This window comes from Halichoerus grypus, chromosome 12, assembly GCF_964656455.1.
Source record: "Halichoerus grypus chromosome 12, mHalGry1.hap1.1, whole genome shotgun sequence".
Classification (NCBI taxonomy): domain Eukaryota; kingdom Metazoa; phylum Chordata; class Mammalia; order Carnivora; family Phocidae; genus Halichoerus; species Halichoerus grypus.
In genome coordinates, this window is record NC_135723.1 from 78,683,812 (window position 1) to 78,703,830 (window position 20,019).

The 20,019-nt window shown below is 36.6% G+C and overlaps 1 protein-coding gene across 17 annotated transcripts in view; it reads right to left on the reverse strand.

Moving 5' to 3' along the window:
• CADPS2 (calcium dependent secretion activator 2) overlaps nucleotides 1-20,019 on the reverse strand; it is a 518,420-nt gene that overhangs the window by 115,305 nt on the left and 383,096 nt on the right. For all 17 annotated transcript variants that reach the window (XM_078059524.1, XM_078059520.1, XM_078059523.1 and 14 more), the window contains 2 exons: nucleotides 7,157-7,258; nucleotides 1,254-1,317 (listed from right to left, as the gene is read on the reverse strand). In XM_078059524.1, coding sequence (XP_077915650.1) covers nucleotides 1,254-1,317; nucleotides 7,157-7,258 — 166 coding nt within the window. The remainder of the gene's footprint in view (nucleotides 1-1,253; nucleotides 1,318-7,156; nucleotides 7,259-20,019) is intronic.

The following is a 20,019-nucleotide window of genomic DNA, read 5'->3' on the forward strand; positions in this document are numbered from 1 at the left end:
AGGGGAGCTCTACCATGGAAATGAGCACACGGAGAGGCTGTATCAGGTACTCAGGGTGGGATGCCATTCCAAAAGAAAAGCTCTCTGTAAAGATTTTATCTTTTCTATGATACCTCAATGAATTGGATGAAATGAATACTTTGGAAAAGACTGGGTTACACACAGCTTTATAATAAAAATTCTAATAAAACAGGTAACTGCTGTAATAACATTTCTATCATACGATGCACAGGAATCAAGGATAAAACAGGGACAGACATACGCGACCACGGTATACAGTCATCAGTTCTAGCCTCATCTTCCAAGTCCTTGAATCACTGAAAAATGCCTTCCCTTTTTGCTTTTAATAGAAGTGCTGATCAACAGTGTAATATATCTAGAATTCTTTGGCAGAAAAGTGGACAAGACCAAGTGCTTTGAAGTCAATAAATCAGGGCCAGAATAATCAAATCATGATTATATTATATACTATATATGTATATATATATTATCATGATATAAATGATCCTTAGAAATTCATTTTAATGCTGGTAAGGAATAGGAATTGTCCACATCACTTAACTGTTAGGCTCCAACTAGCCTTTGAATAGTTTTATAAATAAATGAAAATGATACTTCCCTTTCAAACCTTGTCTGCTACAAAAACAGGAGTGGAGAATGTACTTTCATTAATAAATTATTTTAGCATGGCTAGGAAAGCCTTGTTTGCTATTTATTTTTTGAGGGAAAACGAATTTCCACAATTCATGAATTCATTTAAAGTAACACGAGTTGAAATGAATTTTGAGACTGATTTAGAATGAAAGGAAGGATACGTTTGGGCCTTTTAAGTGATAAACCCTTACAGGTATAAGAAATGGGACAGGTAGATGCACAAGTAAGTTGGGGGTGGGGGGAGGGTAATGAAAGACAACTGTGAAGTCTGAAAAACGGATTATACTTAACTGGAAAAAAAAACCAAAGAAGACTATTTCATGAGGGAAAGAAAGAGGTGGGGAAAATGGGTACTGCCAAGATGCCATCAACTCAGCCTCGGATGGCAGGGGTGGGCTTCCGAAAAGCTGCGGGGAGGAAGAGGTAGGAGATAGGAAGAGTTGGACGTAGTTAAGAGCCGGTGAGAAAGTGATGAAATGTGACCGACAGCCTCAGAGAACACACTCGTTGTGAGGAATGGGCCTGTCTGCCTGGTTCAGTCACTAAAACACACAGCCACTAAGTGCAAATAGTATTTATAAAGTAGTGTTCGAACGTACCCTTTCAAGTAATGAAAGCGTAGCTTTCAGAGCACCTTCAGGTCGTCCAAAGGGAAAACAGTATCTTTAAAAACAAAAGGAGGAACAAAAAAGTCAAACATTTAATATCCAAGACTGCTCAATAATTCCCTCTTCTATTACTTGGCATTATTGAAGAACAGTGAAAAGTGGTTAAAATAGCATCAACCCATCTGGGAAAATCTTAACGGCAGAAGTTTACCTGGTTCCATGCTTTCGATTTCTTTTAACAGTAAGGGTATCAACTGTGATGAAAAGGTTCTAAAATTTTGATGATGTTCAGAAAGAACATAGTAAATTAAAACAAAACAAAACCCTCCAAGATTCTACCAGTAAAGAGATAATTAAAAATACATTTCCTAAAATCTTCTTAAGGTTTGCTGTTATTCAAGCCCTATGATAAAATGATTTCCCCCATTTCCTCCTGTACTTATGTGTGGCTTGAGATGGAAGCACACCCCACAGACATAACTTTGAGTACAAAACAGGTTCCAGCTTCCCCCCTTTCCTGACATCTGCTGTCTATTATGCCAGGAGCTAACTCTACAACCTCCCCACACAAAACACAAACTTTCCAGAGCTCCGCAATTTGCCAGTGGGGAAGGTTATCCTCAGCTTTCTAGTGCCGTGCATTCCTAATATACACCAACAACTGGAGGGCAGGTCACCGCCGTGTTCCGCAATCAGGGTCAGAGGCTTGGGCGAGTGAGTGGGCTCCTCAGAAGTTAGCTGACACATGGTGGTAACAGATTTATTGCTCTTTACACGGGGGTTCCTCTTCAGGTCACTTTCCACTTAAAGAGCAGAGAATGTCAGGGCCTCTTCATCCTGCTGGAGCTCCTGGCTTTCTTGAATCAGGTTCAGTAAAGCACCTTCTCCCCAAACCCCGCCGCCCCCCACCCAAGATCAAGTGCTACAGGCAGCTGAGCTGTCTGGATTAGAAATCTTCAAACCAGTAACTTTAAGTTTATAGATTTCCATGTCCTTTGCCATTATTCAGGGATTTGGTAAACACATCTTCTAAGGTGTAACCCACAATGAAATTATTTTTTTCACAAGGCAATCTGAACAGGTTTCCCTAAAAACACATATTTAAATTCAACTTGTTTTATAGCAGCAAATTTTAAAGACTGATTAAAGATGGATTTCTCAGAAAGCAGCTGTTAAATTCATATTAGGATTGGGTTTTAGTTTTATGAAACTTTTACTAGTGTCAGATAAATGCAAGAGACGTCATATATCTAGTCAAATTTTTCTTCAGAACAGTGTTTATTTCACTTACTGTTAAAAGTTTCCTTCAACTAACTCGTACTTCAATGCATTCTCTTACTCCTCTCTGCTACCCTGCACAAAAGCAACAACCAATTTATTTAATAGTTTTTTTTTTCCTGTGCAGTGTTGCTTTTTGAGCATTAGCAAATTAGCAAAGTAGCTTTCATCATTTTGTATACCATAAACCTTAATCCAAGTTTAAATAAAACACAAATTGGGTTCTTATAGTCCCCTCCCCTGCTTAAATCTTTTCAGTGTATTTGCATAATCCACCCATTGTCTTTCCTATTGTTTATTTCCATTAACCTGAGGGTGACACATTTTATGAATGGAATGTTACTGATCCCCAGATTACATTTAGCATTTCAGGGCTCTGAGGTCCCACTGGGTATGTTCTGAATTAGCATTAGCTGCCCATGATGTGTAAATAATTCAACACATTTACAGAGTACAAGTAATCCTGAATCAATAAAGTACAGAAAATAACTACATAGAGGCTTAATTAATCTTTACAAAACAGGTTTTAAAAGAAAGGAATAGTTTTGTTCTGCTTTTCAGGATAAATATTTTGGGTTTTCACCACTTTCACAGCTCTGTAGTAACAAAGTGGAAAATACTCAATCATCAAATAAAATTCAACCAAGTTTAATATCTAATCTGAATAAATTTAAATCACCATGATTCCCACCTTAGTAAATTAATTACACAGATAGATGAGCTTGCATAGACATGTCCCACAATTAAACTGTTTCTTTTCTTTACCATTTTAAAATACAGTATTTCTTTTTATCAAAATTATATATACACATAGTCTGAAAGGAAACTTCTAAAGGCTTCTTATGAAAAACAGAAGTTTTTATGTCATTTGCACCCCACTCCCCAAGTAATTTCTCGAGAAAAGAAAGTTTTTAACTTTTAGCTATTTCTTTCTGTATTTAAACATTTTATGCCTAACCTACATGCTAATATTTCAAATTCTTGATTTTTCACTTTTATATATTATTCTACTAACTTCCCACTATGGAAGTACTTAGCTTTTAATAGATTTAGAGGTATAAATGACATATAATTGCACATTTTTAAAATACATAATTTGATAAGTTTTGACATATGTATATACCTGTGAAACCATCACCACAATCAATTTAATATACATATTCATGACTGCCAAATGTTTCTTCCCCACCCCTTGGGCCCAGGCAACCACTGATTTACTTTGTATTTGAATTAGTTTGTATTTTCTATAATTTTATATAAGAGGAATCTTACAGTATGTACTTCATTGCATCTGATTTCTCTCAGTATATTTTGATATTCATTCATGCTATCAACCGTTCATTCCTTTTTACTGCTCAGAAGTATTGTGATACACTGTTTATCTCTTCATTGTTGTGGCCATCTGGCTTGTTTTCATATTCAGCTATTATGAATAATGCTGTATGTTCACATGAAAGTCTTTGTGTGGACATGGGCTTTGATTTCTCTTGGAGAATACCTACAAGTGGGATGGCTGGGTCATATGTTAGGTGTTTGAATTTTTAAAAACCTGCAAACCATCTTACAAAGTGGGTTGTACCCTTTTATACTCCTATCAAGAGTATATGCAGAGTTCCAGTTTCATATCCATGCCAACACTTGTTGGGTGGTAATTATTTTTTTTAAATTTTACTTATACTAATAATGTAGTAGTACTGCATTGTGTTTTAGTTTGTATTTCCCTAAAGAATAATGACATTGAGCATCTTTTCATATGGCTTTTTGCCATGTGTCTTTGATGAAACATCAGGAACAATTTTTTATTGGGTTGTTTCATTTCTAAGTTTTAAGAGTTACTTATATATTCCAGATAGAAAGAAGTTTTTTGTGGGATGTGTATTGTGCAAATACTTTTTCCCATTCTGAGATATATCTTTTTATTCCCTTATCAATGTCTTTGGAAGATCAAAAGCTCTTAATGTTGATGAAGTTCAAGGTAACATTGTTCCATTTATGAATCATGATTTTGGTGTTTTGAAGAATCTTTGTTTCGTACAAGAACAAAGAGATTTTCTGTTTTCTAGGTCTACCCATTTTGAGTTAACTTTTTAATCAGGTATGAGGTATGGGTCCAGGTCAATCTTTTGCATTTGGCTATCTAATAGTTCTAGCACCATTTATTGAAAAAAGTGTACTATGCAAATTATCTTTATGTATCTTTGAAAATCAATTGACCACATGTGTATGAGTGGATTTCTGAACTGTCCACACCACACAACCTTGATTACTGATTTTTGAGCAGACATCCTTGCCTTGCTTTTGATCTCAGGTGAAAAACATTCAATCTTTCACTGTTAAGTATGAAGTTGTAGGTTTTCCATAGGCGCCCTTAACAGGTTGAGCATATGACATTTGGTAAGAATTCTTTTAATACTATTGTTTACTAATTCTATCTTCTGTGTCACTTCCACTTTTGGCTGTTTTCATTCTCTTCATTGGTCATATTTGACCATTTCTTCGTATGCCTAGAAATTTTTGATTGGATGCTAGACATTATTATTTTACATTATTGGTGGCTCAATATTTTTGCATTCCTTTATTCTTGACCTTTGTTTGGAATGCAGTTAAATTACTTAAAAACAATTTGATTTATTTGAAACTTGATTTTAATCCTCATTAGGAGCAATAAAAACGGGGCTAATTTCTTTCTATTACTGAGGCAAAAATTCTCTTGAGTATTCGACCCTCTGTTCATGACTTAGAAGCTTTCCAATCTGGGTGGTAGAAACTGGTACTCCTCTTAGCTCTATGTTAGCTTTGAGGATTATCTCCTGTAATCCTACCACGGAGTGAAAGGATTATCTGTCTGACTTCAAATAGTTTCCTTACATACATGTTCAAATCAATACTCAGTTGAAGACTCTAGGGGGCCCCTCAGCAAACACCTGCAGGTCTCTCCTCTCTTTTCTTCAGAAGTTTGACCTGCAAACTCTGGGTGTCTTGCCCTCCCTGGACTCACATCTCTGTCTCCTCAAGTCAGGGTGTCCACTGGGATTCTCCTCCGTGGGCCATGGCTCAGAAGCACTCTCCTGGTGCCAAGCGGAGAAAATGAAAGGGCTTATTCATTTGTTTCTCATCTCTCAAGAATCAGTTGTATTCATTGTCTTATGCTTAATGTGCTGAAAAGCATTTTTCCACATTAAAAAATTTTTTTAAAAATTTTTTTGTTTCAGATGGGAGGGTAAATATAATCCTGTTACTCCACCTTAGACATATGTAGCTTCTTTTTTTTTTTCTTTTTTTTGACTGCTTTCCCCCATCCTAAATGTAATTCCTGTCCTTCTTATCTTTTAACACAGTTATGCCATTTTGGGGGGTTAAATTTAGTATTTATATTACGTAAACGTGCCAGATAAGTGATACACAGTATTTACTATGATTTACATGCCATTATTTTGTTTATAATTAATACTTGTCTTTGTTTTTAATATCTTTTTTTTTTTTTTAAAGATTTTATCTATTTATTTAATTGACAGAGAGACAGAGACAGCAAGAGAGGGAACACAAGCAGGGGGAGTGGGAGAGGAAGAAGCAGGCTTCCCGCTGAGCAGAGAGCCTGATGCGGGGCTCGATCCCAGGACCCTGGGATCATGACCTGAGCCGAAGGCAGTTGCTTAACCAACTGAGCCACCCAGGTGCCCCTTTAATATCTTTTTTAAATAGAACTCCAAACTCAATTCCAGGTGGGTAAATCCTCTCTCAACATACTAAAACATCTTAGTATTTTGTCAATTTAATTTACTTGAAGAATTTTTCTGATCTGCTCTCATCAGAACTGGTTGCTTTCTAAGCTCAATCATCAGTTGGGGTTTCTATTAACTATCACTATGGAGATTCCCTCCTCTTTACCACTCATTTTCTGTTCAGGGATCTTAACTATCCCTCTTTCTTTGTTTTCTCCTTTGTCTTGAATTGCATTCTCCAGAAATATTTCCCTTTTTAACCATTAGGTTCTATTGAGCTAACTATAATCAGGGGAAAAAATATCAAGATTTTGATCTTTCATTCTGTAAATGTTTCTTAGTATCAATGGTTAATTTTTTTGAGCAAGGAACTGTGCCAGGAAACAAGGCCCTTGTTCTCACAAAATGTAAATAAAATAACTAATGACTTAAGAAATGGGTATTATAACTATGTGTTAAGTGACTAGTGAAGAGTACAGATGATAAATGCTGAAAGACTTCAGGTTTTCCAGTCTTTGCTGGAATGATCGAAAACAGCTCTACTATGAAGATAAGACACAAGAAGCTCCTTGCCTGGTGATTCAGAGAGAGGGAGGACTACTCACCAGAGCTGGGGGAAGAGGTTACTCGAGGATGAGAAATGCACAAGCAAGTGAGAGATGCATTCCACAAATTGAAGGGGTAAGGGACCTACCTTAATGAATGGTGGAAACTGAATGGCAGGCTTAGAAGCAGACCACAGACTGAGGAATATGGATCTTACCTGGCAGGCGATGGAGAAGAAGCTACTGGTAGTTCTTGAGTAGCCACAGAAAGACATAATAAACCTCTATAGGGAACTGGAGTGTTGAGTGAAGAAAGCAAATACTTAATTTTAATGAACAGAGTATATACCTGAAATGGCTTATCTGATTTTCTAAAAGGGAAGAGAGTCTTTCTTTTATCTCCTCAAATCTCTCTTTTTCTTCCATTGAAACAGTTCCAATTCCATCAGGCCTGGAAAAAAACAAACAAACAGAATCAGTAATTTATACTCACTGAATGTTTACTTTCATATTTTTTATATATCTTTATTTTTAAATGTATTTATATATACATATATCTTTATATCTCTATTTCCCTGAAGAATAATTAAGGAAAATGCATATTGGATAGTATACATATTACTTGCATCTATAATGGAAATTTATTTAAAGGAGGTATTTGTAGCCATTTGCTTCATATTCTGACCTGGAATGAATGGAATTATTCTGTTTTAAACAGCCTTCAAGGTAAAGGATTACAATAAATATTTTCCAGATCTACTGAAAACAATGACTAGTCCTTGAGAATGGTAGTGAAAAGTGTTTTATGTGGTACCAAACATTTGACAAATTGAATAAATATCCCGTGGATGAAAATATTATAAAAGCATACTGAATGCAAACTAAAATGTTTTAACTACTTTTCTTCCAAGTAAAAATTAAGCTAATGTGAAACTGGAGATTCCATTCTAATTGTAAAAAACACAGAAAATTTTAATACATTTGGTGATTTACTGCATTATTTTTTTTGTTTAAATGTGGGGGCTTAGAATTCAAAACAAATAGTTGAATAAAAACTTATAGAGAACACAGATTAGCTATGTTCCTGCATTTTGGGCTCAGCCAAATATCCCTATGGAATCAAGGCAAGTTCACATCAGGACTTTTAGAGGTAGTTATGAAGACTGAACAGAAATCTTCTTTTACTTAAGATCAGCATTAAAAGTATAAAATATTTCTAATAATGGATTTAGAATTTATTCTATATCAGTTCAAGTATCTGGTTGTATATTGGGGTGCCTGGGTGGCTCAGTCGTTAAGTGTCTGCCTTCAGCTCAGGTCATGATCCCAGGGTCCTGGGATCGAGCCCCGCATCGGGCTCCCTGCTAGGCAGAAACCTGCTTCTCCCCCTGCTTGTGTTCCCTCTCTCACTATCTCTCTCTCTGTCAAATAAATAAATCTTAAAAAAAAAAAGTATCTGCTTGTATAACAGTCATCAACAATTTTGAACCTATGAACTGTAACTTTGTTAACGCAATGAGAAAGACCTATTAATGTCATATTCAAAAAGTGTCTATTTCAACAAAATGAATCTTTTGCATTTGATAAACACCAATCATTTCTTCCTCTATTAGCTTATTTTTCTAAAGGTATTTTAGTTCCCAAAGACTTATGTACTTACAATTTTAACTAATTTTTAATATTTATGGATAAGATAGGTAGAAATGATTATGAAAAACAAAGAGAAATGAATGCTTGATATAACTTTCCCCAGAAGATTGCTATTTGGGGCTCCCATTCGTTTCACATATACATATAAACATGCGTGTGCATGTGTATCTTTGATGCTTGCAACTAGTCAATTAGGATAAAAGCAATTAATTTTAAAGTTATACCTGAATCATAATGACCTAAAGACCTTTTATTCATCTCAAAGCATCATTTAAGTCTGAAAATTTTTTTTGCCATTATAGAGTAAATAATTTGTTATTTCAGAAACGCACATGCTGCTGGAATTTATGCTTTGAAAATCTTACAATTATACTTCATTCCTAAATAGGGAAACATCAATTATTTTATTTCATAGTCAGAATAGTACATTCTACCGGAATGTATTTTCAATGTGAACTGCAGAAAAACTAATGGCAAATATTGGTCTTTCAAATATTTTTAGGAAGGAGAAAAGAAAGTCTGATCTATAAATTACAAAATAATGAACTCTGAGCTAACCCCAATACTTTATAATAATTTATCATATTACAATAATTTATAATATAATGGATTTTTTTCACATATTACTTCAGCGTCAATTCCCACTGAGCAAATGATAGCACAAAACCAAGACTATAACTTAAGAGTAAGTATAATAATGATCACAAAAGTTCAAGCAGGGAGTTTTATATACATCATTAACTTGGGAATTTGAGCATTCAGATGCAAACTATAACTACATTGTGTTATCATATAGATAGCACAAAAATCCACACCACAAAGTTGTGGGTCGGCATTTCACGATATACGCCTATGCAAACTTGGTGAGAAAGAATAAAGAACTTATATTTATTATTCTGATCACTGATACGGCTCTTGGCTTTGCTCTCTGACAGACACCACATGGTTATATTAGAGTGAATTTTACTGTTTGCTTCAACTGTCAAAGGAGATTGTGATCCACAGCGATACAGCAAGTCATCCTGTCATATTAAACTTCACTGGGGCACCTCGCCTACCCGACACAACGGAGCCAGGGGTTTAGGTGATGAAAAGCGAGAAAGGTAAGTCAGAGGAACATCACTTGTGTCAGCTTTCACTAAGATAAAGATGGTTATATACAGTGAAAGGCTGTCATTTTAGTGAGTTTATTATTAAATTCAGTATACATCTGACAAGTTAAATACAATAGTTAGTATTTTGGACCTGTCCTTATTTACATGCCTTTTAGTGCATACACCAGTCTATGTACTGAATATTATGTGTATGAAGTGGACATCTATACCTAAGTGATTGGGAATAAACAGCAGCTTTGCTGCAGTCATGCCTCAAGGTAACAGCTCCTTCTAAAATTATTTTTCCCGGGGCGCCAGGGTGCCTCAGTTGTCGGTCAGCTCAGGTCATGATCCCGGGGTCCTGGGATCCAGCCCTGCGTCAGGCTCCTTCCTCAGCGGGAATCTGCTTCTCCCTCTCCCTCTGTCCCTACCCCTGCTCCTGCTCTGTGAAATAAATAAAATCTTTTAAAAAATATTAAAATTATTCTTTCCAATAAATGCAAATATGTCCTGTGTCATCAGTATCTTCCTTGTCATAGCCATTATTAAAATAAACAAAACAATGATAAATAACAAAATTCTAAATATGCCCCTGGTACTGTGCTATTTCATATGCATACACAGCAACCCATTCTCCAGACTCCAAGAAAGGAAGCTGCTGAAGCTCAGGGAGGTTAGGTGACTTCCCCAAGGTCGCACAGCTAGAAAGAGTAGGAGCCTGGACTTGAACCTAGGTTCTCTTGTATTCCAAATCTGGGGCTCTTAGTGCCCATGTCTTATTCTCTTTCCCCTACACTTCACAGAAAATAATAAAGAGGAAAAAAATCTCTATTAAAAAATGTAAACTGGGGTGCCTGGGTGGCTCACTTGGTTAAACAACTGCCTTTGGCTCAGGTCATGATCCTGGAGTCCTAGGATCGAGTCCTGCATCGGGCTCCCTGCTCAGCGGGGAGTCTGCTTCTCCCTCTGACCAACCCCAAGTGCTCTCTCTCTCTCTCTCTCATTCTTTCTCTCAAATAAATAAAATCTTTAAAAGAAAATGTAAACTGTATCTGAGAATGTGGAATATTTTAAATATACTTACCTCAGACACTTTCTATATTAGTTATATAAGGCAGAAAGCTTAAATATCAATAAAATTTCAAATATCTGCTACTGAATCAGTAATTCTTTACTTTTTTAAAAGATTTTATTTATTTATTTGAGAGAGAAAGAGAGCGTGCACAAGCAGGCGGAGCATCAGGCAGAGGGAGAGGGAGAAGCAGGCTCCCAGCTTAGCAGGGAGCCCAATGTGGGACTCAATCCCAGGACCCTGGGATCATGCCTGAGCCAAAGGCAGATGCTTAAACATCTGAGCCACCCAGGCGCCACTGATAAAAAAAAAAAATCTCAACAAAGTCAGTCCTTAAAATTTGTACTTGCAGAAAGCAGCTTTAAGAGAAACTTAAACTACTTGTATTCTATGAACATTCATCTAGTAGACCCAGGGTAATAGAGATTTAAAATAATAGCTTTATAAACTCAGCTTATAAATTTATTGCTGTCAGCTGTACCTTCAAAACATACCGCAAGTGTGGTTACAGCCTCCTTAGTCTCCCTCTTCTAGTCTTTCCTATGTCAGAGTATTGGTAACACACTACAGTGAGCCTTTTCCAAGCCCAAGCCATACCTTATAATGCTAATACTCATTCCAAAAGCCAAAATTCTTATAATGATCTGCAAGACCTTATAGAACACCCCCCCCCCCACACACACACACACTCACTCTGATCTTCTCTACCTCTCCTAGCAGGTCCCTTCACTCCAGCCACTCTGGCCTCCTAGCTATTCCTCAAACACAGACTCAAACTCACAGGCCTCAGGGCCTCTGCACATGCTGCTCCCTGGGAGGGTCTTTTCCGAGGCACACAGGGCTTGCTCACTGTCTTCTCATGTCTACCCACATGACTCAGGATTAATGAGGTTACCTCTAACCACCTGCTGTAAAGGTGTCATCTTTCATTCCCACAGGTCTCTTCTCCTTTAACATGCTTTATTGCTGGTCATTGTACATAATATGCCATCACCCCACATGTGATAGATCTGTTTATTGTTTGCCTCCTTTGTGCTGCACCCCTGGTACCCAGAATGGTAGCTGGCAAATTGATGCTAAATGCTAAATGGCAAATAAATGCTAAAGAAGTGAATAAATGATACACCGAATATAAAAATACCAGCTATAGCAGATAATAAAAACTCATGAATGAGTAATATCACAAATATTGCTTATTAGTATTAATGGGGCATAAATCAATTAGAACGTTTTAAATCATATAACAGTAGGTAAAACAGGAAATTTTTTGAAAAGCAAACAGTACAGGAATTATAGTTAAGTACTCTGGGTAAAAAGATCTGACAAAAGTTAGCTGTTTTTACATTTAGCAGAAAATTTTTAGTATTTACCTGCCATTTTAATTATTAGTGAAATCATTTGCTTTAAGTCTCAATAAAAGAATTTTTCCCCTGAGTTAATAAAAGTAAAATAAGTAATGCCTCTTTGATACTGATAAAAAGACAATGTTAAAATATGGTTATTGAAAATTCTAAAGTAAAAGGCCAATTTTCTGATTTGAATGTTAACTGGAGCTTAATTCTATGACTAATAAATAAATAGTAAATTTGTTCCAATGAAAAAAAGGGCATGCTCATGTCTCGAGATTTAAACTTCTCATTTTTTTCCTGGGGCCTGTAGTTATTGAAATCACATGATTTTCGTAAGAATAGTGTTCCATGAAAGTTTAAGATATGAGCAAATTATAAAAGACAGTTTAATGGTAGATGCATTTCCTTTAATTACAGATACAAACAAGTTAGGACACAGAACTTCCTTCTGGCATTACATAATAAGCAAAGGGACAGCAAATGTAGTTAGGTCTATGTTAATTATACTGGAAAGATTCTTAAAAAAAGGAATTCGCACACAATGGAACTCTGCCGCTGATGCTCAGCATCTTCTTCTTTTTTTTTTTTTTTAATTTTTTTATTGTTATGTTAATCCCCATACATTACATCATTAGTTTTAGATATAGTGTTCCATGATTCATTGTTTGTGCATAACACCCAGTGCTCCATGCAGAACGTGCCCTCCTCAATACCCATCACCAGTCAGCATCTTCTTCTTACATCTGCCTCTGGGTCTCATTCTGCCTTCAGAGAAAGCATCACATGCAGGCGCATGCGCACACAGGCGCGCACGCACACACACACCCTTTTTTGAAAGGCAGATTTGTCCAAAAATAGTTCCTATACGTCTTAAGGCCTATACAAATTAATTTTATTAAATTCCTACATGAACGAAGAGATCTCACGATGGATTTTAGAACTCGTGCTATTCGTCAATCTGGAAGATTAGGCATTTAGAAACAAACAGAATCCATTCTGTATTCTGGACATCTTGTCATCACTATCAACTCTCTGTAAAAAAGTACAATATAAGCTCTAAATTGAGAAGGGTGTTTTTGAAAGACTACTCAGAAACAAGAGAGAGGAAGAGTATTATCTTCTCCATCTTCTATCTCTCACGGCTTTTGAGGTAGTTCTGATAAGAAATTAGTTTCTATGAAGGAAAGAATCATTACATTGTATTTCAAGAAAGATCTAAGAGAAAAAGAGTGTGAAACTGGGTTGTAGAGTCAGGCATTTGAGCAGAAGAGCAAATATCAATGAGGGAATGTGCTTAAATATTTAAATATGGACTAACCTCATAGCTTCACTTCCCTTGAACAGTTCATAGTTCACACATTTTATGGTCCTTTTTTCCAGTATAATATAACCTTTCAGAAGCCCATGAAGAACAATAAGAACGAATTTTAATACCCAATTCATCTGGCTGCCAACAGGTTTTAAAAAACAATGGTCCTGAAAACATCCTCCAAAAAAGAGGGTTAGAGAGCCCAAGGATTTTTTCTGGTCTCAAATTATGAGACCTTGCTGGAGGTCCATAATGGAAGCAAGGCATATTAAGGTGTTTGAGAAGTCTGATAGTAAAGAAATCTGTTTGACATCACTTCTCAAAATTATTTAATCATGGGATCTCTCCACAATTCCCACTTAAAAAGCATCATTTAGTGCTGATGAGCCATCTGTTTTATTATTTAATGAAAATTGTAACATATTCCGTGGTTATTTTCTCAATCGTTTTATCAGCTAGACCAGCCTCTAGATACTTGAGGGATAAAAGTGTCCTTGGTTTTATAATCTTTAGGAGTCTGCATGTTGCCTGGAACAGAGTGCTCAGGAACTAATACCCCTGGAGTTAACATTGTGTAGACAAGTCTGGTAAATTGATGAGCTAGATTTCCCAACCCCCTCCCTCCCTAGCTCATCAAGTATGATCCTTTGTCATGGCAGTTTGGAGGCTTGCAATAAAAGCTATTTTGCAAGCAATGACAGGGCAGATGACCAAGTTCATGGTGCTTCTGAGTTTCTTAGAGGCTTCTTTTTATGTGCCCTCTCCCATGAGGAATGTGGGACGTCTTAGCTTCCTCTAGACAAAGTGGGAAGGGCAGAGACACGTAGGGAGTAGCATTTCTGGACTGTCAATTCTGCTCACAGCACAGCAGGTAAAAGTCACTTTGCACTTCGTGTATTTCCCATCAATATCCATTTGTGAACAGAATAAAAAGGAGAGGAAGACACAGCATGAGAATAAGAAATGATGGGAAGAGAAGGAAGAAAACAACAGTCTCATATTTCTGTTCCCTAACCTAGAACACTTCTTACTGTTCCAAACAAAATGGTACCTCATTTGGATGGTCATATATTGGTCACATAATCAGTGTCCTTTAATTTTCCCGTAAATTTTACTTATCCAGAAGAAATTAATTGACCCTTACGTTCATTGAGCTAGAAGAAACATTTTCTATGAGAAAATATTTTGCAAATGAAATTTTAAAATCCTGTTTTCTTTCCAAGCACTCCTCCCTAATTCTTATTTGTATTTCCTACTGTAGTCTATTTTCTTTGGAGGTTCTAGAAAATAAGATACTTCTTTAAAAATGCAGTAATTGGACTCTATGAAGATATGAGATCTTGTGACTCAGCTTTTTGTTAAGTTACTGATGAACACACAGGTCATGGACAGTAATCAAGGTGTTTGATAACTGGCCTCTCCTGGAATCAAACTAAATTCATTACTGCACATCATTCTACAAGTCCAGAGAAACAAAATATTACGGTGATTTTTAGATAAAAATAAAGAGCATAAGATTGGTAGTATTCCTCTGATAGGTCATCTTTGACCCATACCTAATATTATTTTAACAAACCAATTTTTTAGTTAAAGGTCTATATGTACGTAATTTAGGAGAGCAATTCAGAAAAACACAAAGACAAAAATTAAAATTTCTTTAGATGTCCCAATCATAAATAATAGGTAATATCCTTTTGTAAATATAATTCCAGTTTTAGTTCTATAAAATCTAATCATAACTTTTTTTTTAAAGATTTTATTTATTTATTTGACAGAGAGAGACACAGTGAGAGAGGGATCACAAGCAGGGGGAGAGGGAGAAGCAGGCTCCCCGCGGAACAGGGAGCCTGATGCGGGGCTCGATCCCAGGACCCTGGGATCATGACCCAAGCCGAAGGCAGACGCTTAACGACTGAGCCACCCAGGCGCCCCTAATCATAACATTTTAATTCTGATTTATAATTGGATTCTTTTATTTTTTAATTCTTATAATGAAGTATCAGCATCTCACATTATTCAAATATCCTAATATATGCTTTTTAATAGAAGCATGATACTTCATTTTACAAATGTACCAGAATTTATTAATCCAATATTCCATTTGAATTTAGACTTTTTTCCTGTATTTCTTCCTACCATAAAGTATATAATATATTCTTTTTTTTAAAAGATTTTATTTATTTGACAGAGAGAGACACAGCGAAGAGAGGGAACACAAGCAGGGAGAGTGGGAGAGGGAGAAGCAGGCTTCCCGCTGAGCAGGGAGCCTGATGTGGGGCTGGATCCCAGGAACCTGGGATCATGACCTGAGCCGCAGACAGATGCTTAACCGACTGAGCCACCCAGGTGCCCTCTTGGGGTAAATTCCTAAAAGCATATTGTTAGTTTAAGTGGTGCTGTGGACTGAATTGTGTCCACCCTGAATGAAAATCATATGTTGAAGCCCTATCCCCCAATGTAACTACATTTGGAGATGAGCCGCTTAGGAGGTAATTAAGGTTAAAAGAGGTCAGTCATAAGGGTAGAGCACTAATCTGATAGGATTGGTGGCCTTATGAGAAGAGGAAGAATGAGATTTTCTCTGAGGACAGAGGGAGAAGGCAGTCATCTGCAAGCCAGGAAGAGAGCCTCCCCCAGCACCTGACTGCTGGCCTCTGACTTCTGTCTCCAGAACTGTGAGAAAATACATTTCTATTGTTTAAGCCACCCAGTTGATGGAATTTTGTTACGGCACCCCAAGCTAAGGCAAATGTAATGATATTTTCAACATTTGATAGATACTACAAAATTGCTTTTTAAGAAAGTACTTACCAGTTTGCACTGTGACCCATGTACGTGAAATGATTAATTTCCCTGCAACCTCATCAACTGCGGTTTTTATCATTTGTTATAATCATTTTCAATTTTATACATAAAAAGGTATTTCATTGTCTTAATCTATTAATTTCTGTGTGGTAAAATGATACCATTTTTCTGGTTTACACAGGGTCTTTCCATGGGTCATAAAAATCATTGCATTTGATTAAGAACAATAGTTAACTGTAAACTCTACTTACCAAGTGCCCCAATATTTCACCCATAAAATTTGTAAACCAATGGTCCCATGTCATTCATTTCCTTACTTAACAGATATTTACTGAGTACCTGCCTAGGTCCTGGGGATAATACAAGTGTTACGGAACCTGGACTGGATCGCCCGACAGAAGAACCAAGCGGCACTCGGAGATCTTGGAGGATAGGAGGTTTATTTAATGCTGGTGGGCTCAGAGAGTGATCTCCAAAGGTCTGAGCCCCGAGCACAAAGGGGGCAATTTATACACTTCTACTTCCGCATACTTGGCACTTTTGGCGCGTGCGTGAAGCGGGGCAGGGAGAAGGACCCGGACTGGTGCGTGAGGGAAGCACAGCAGGGAGAAGAAGCCGGAAGAGCCCCAGGGCAGGGGCTGGGACTCTCTCGCTGGCTTGGTGGCCATCTTAGGACACAGATTTTCCTTATCACAAGCGCAACAAAAATGTCTCCTGCCCTAACAGAGTTTAATAGGGAAAGGCATAAAAAAGAAAAATCAGACAGTAATGTACAATTACACTGAAGAAGGGCAAAAGTATAAAGCTTTGAGGTAGTACGGATTTTCAGGGAAGGAGTCAGTTTGGGATGATATTGAAGTTGAGATGTGACAGACGAGCAGCAGTTAATCAGGTGGAACCTGAAGTAGAGGTTATAGAAAGGGCTCCAACAGGTTCTACAGAGAGATGTTCAAATATATATATTTTTTCAAAACGCAAATTTTATCATGTGACTTCTGCTTCTAGTATAGTGGATTGACTTGATACCCCAAATATCCCTTTTCACTACAAAACACCTAAACACTGCATAAGTTATAACAAGCATATAGTTAAATGAGGTAAACTCCTAAGACAGTGAAACAAATCCTCCAAAGGCTAGGAAAATGAAAATGAACCAGAAACTGAAACCAAAGCAGGGATGAGTATGAACACCAGGGCTGCCTTGGGGGAAAATGTGTGTACTAAGGAGGCTTTACAGCTATGTTTAAGAGAATGCACCACTGGGTCAGCGACCCACGGACTGCTGAACCTGAGATTCCTGCAAAAACTGGGACCCATGAATGGGCTGTACTCTCAGTTAAAGGATGGTCCCAAAAGAATCAATATTCTTGTAATGGGGAGCCAACAAGTAAATCTGTTTCTACAACATCTGAAGAGTGAGTGAAGGAGTCTTTCCTGAGAATATGCATCATATGCCTGGCCTCATTAAACTGGGAACTACCTATGCAATCAAGAAATCGCCAAGATAAGAAAATAAAGTAGCTCCACTAGCACCTCCGTCACCAAATAAAAGAGCAAATCTTCTTTAAAAGAAAGTATTCTCAAACCAGTCCTTGTAGAATTCTCATGAATTTCAAGTATATTTGCTTACTAAAAACAAAACAAACAAAAAAACCAAACGCTAGCTGAATAAGAAAACAGAGACCATGGCAAAAATGTCAGTGGAAATAAGACATAAACACCTAGAAAATTTAGTTATTGAAATTGATCAGAATAGAATTTATAAAAGGTCTAAGGAAAAAAGGGGGGGGGATAAAAACCAAGAATCAGATCAGAGATGTTCAGAAATAATCAAATGGGTTTTAAAAAGAACCCAATAGTATTTCCAGAACTAAAATATTTAGTAATTGAAATTAGCACTATGTGGGTTGAAAAGTAGATGTTATAGCTAAAGAGAATAAAGTAGAGAAAGGGTTGGCAAACTATAGCCCACCACCTGTTTTTATGAATAAAGTTTTATTAGAACACAAACCACACAGGGCACCTAAGTGGCTTAGTCATTAAGCGTCTGCCTTCGGCTCAGGTCATGATCCCAGAGTCCTGGGATCGAGCCCCGCATCAGGCTCCCTGCTCAGCGGGAAGCCTGCTTCTCCCTCTCCCACTCCCCCCTGCTTGTGTTCCCTCTCTCGCTGTATCTCTGTCAGATAAATAAATAAAATCTTAAAAAAAAAAACAAGAACACAAACCACACTCATTTACATATTGCTCATGGCTCTTTTTGCACTAAAACACAGAGTTGAACAATTGTGGCAGAGACCATACGACCCACAAAGCCCAAAAGATTTATTATGTTTACTATCTGGCCCTTTATAGAAAAAACTTTGCCAAGTTCTGACTAGAAGAGAACTAAAAATATAACATAGAATGCAGCTGGAGAAATAAGTAGAATATGTATTACAGACATTAAAAGAGATACAGAAGATAAAATGCCTCATATATGATCTTTGGAATTTTAGAAAAGAGTGAGATTAGAGGAGAAACAGTACTTAAAGAGATAACAATATTCCAGGATGATGGCAAACATGGATATTCACATCCAAATCAGAGTAAATTCAAAGAAATCCATACTTACTCAATATCAGGGCACATGGATCAGAAATCCACAGGAATCACAAACAGAATCCATGAAAAGAAATCCACATGTAGATATGTTATAGCGAACCCACAAAACACTAAAGAACAAAATAATCTTGAAAGTATCTGGAGAGCAAAGACTAATCCCCCTCAAAAGAATGCCAATTTGATTGTGAACAGCCTTCTTATTGGTAACAAAGGAAGCCACAAGAAAATGGAGTATTATCTTCAAAGTTCTGAGAGAAAGTAACTGTCAATCTAGAACTGTACACCTAGCAAAATTTTCTTTATAAAATGTGGATGAAACAAGCACAATTCCAAATAAAAATTCACTATCTATAGGTGCTCCATTATTGGAAATTCCAAAGAATATACTTTAGGAAAAAGGAAAATAATTTCTAAATCTAAGCAAGTATTGAGTATAAAACAGAATATAAATAAACAAGGACACAACTAAAATACTAGGCAAAATAAGCATGTGAGAGAGGAAGGGCATGGCTGGAGCAAAATGTTCCAAGGTCTCTCCACTCTTAGAAGGAGAGAAAATTTGTTGATTACCATAAAACTTTAAAATATACACAATATGCACAGTAAAATCTTAATGTTGGAAAATGTAAACTATTGAGGAGGAAAAAATAGAAGATCCTGGATGAAACAAGAAGGCAAGAAAAACAAAAAGCTTACAAACACGAGTCAAAAAAAAAGAGGCCAAAATCAAATGGTAGAAATGAATTTACTTGCATCAGCACACATGCTAATTGTAAAAACAGAAATTGTCATAATGGAGAATTAAATCAGAATCTAGTTTGCTATTTATAAGGTACACTAAAACACAAAAATACAGAAAGGCTAAAAGTATGAATAAACGTATCAGACAAATACCCACCAAAAGAACGTTACATTAATAACCATCTAAGTAAACTGGAATGCAAAATGCATTGATAGTTATGAAAAGGATCATTAGATAATAATAATTTCCATTTACCAGGAAGATTTAAAAATTTAAAACTTGAATGTACCTTAATAAATAACCTCAAGTACAAAGTACAATACAAAGTAACAATTGGCCTAAGCGGAAGGAAGAAACCACACGGTAGTGACAACTTTCCACTCACCAGTCACGGAAAATACAAGAGGACTTTGAAGCATGTTTTATAACCAGAAAGTAACAAAGGATTTTTAAATTAAAAAAAGGATGGGGCACATCACAGGGAGTCAGCCTAAAAGAGCTCTCAATGGCTCAAGCTGGAATAATCCGAGCAACAAAATAAAAGCAGTATCAGATTATAACCCAAAGTACCAAATAACTACATATGAATC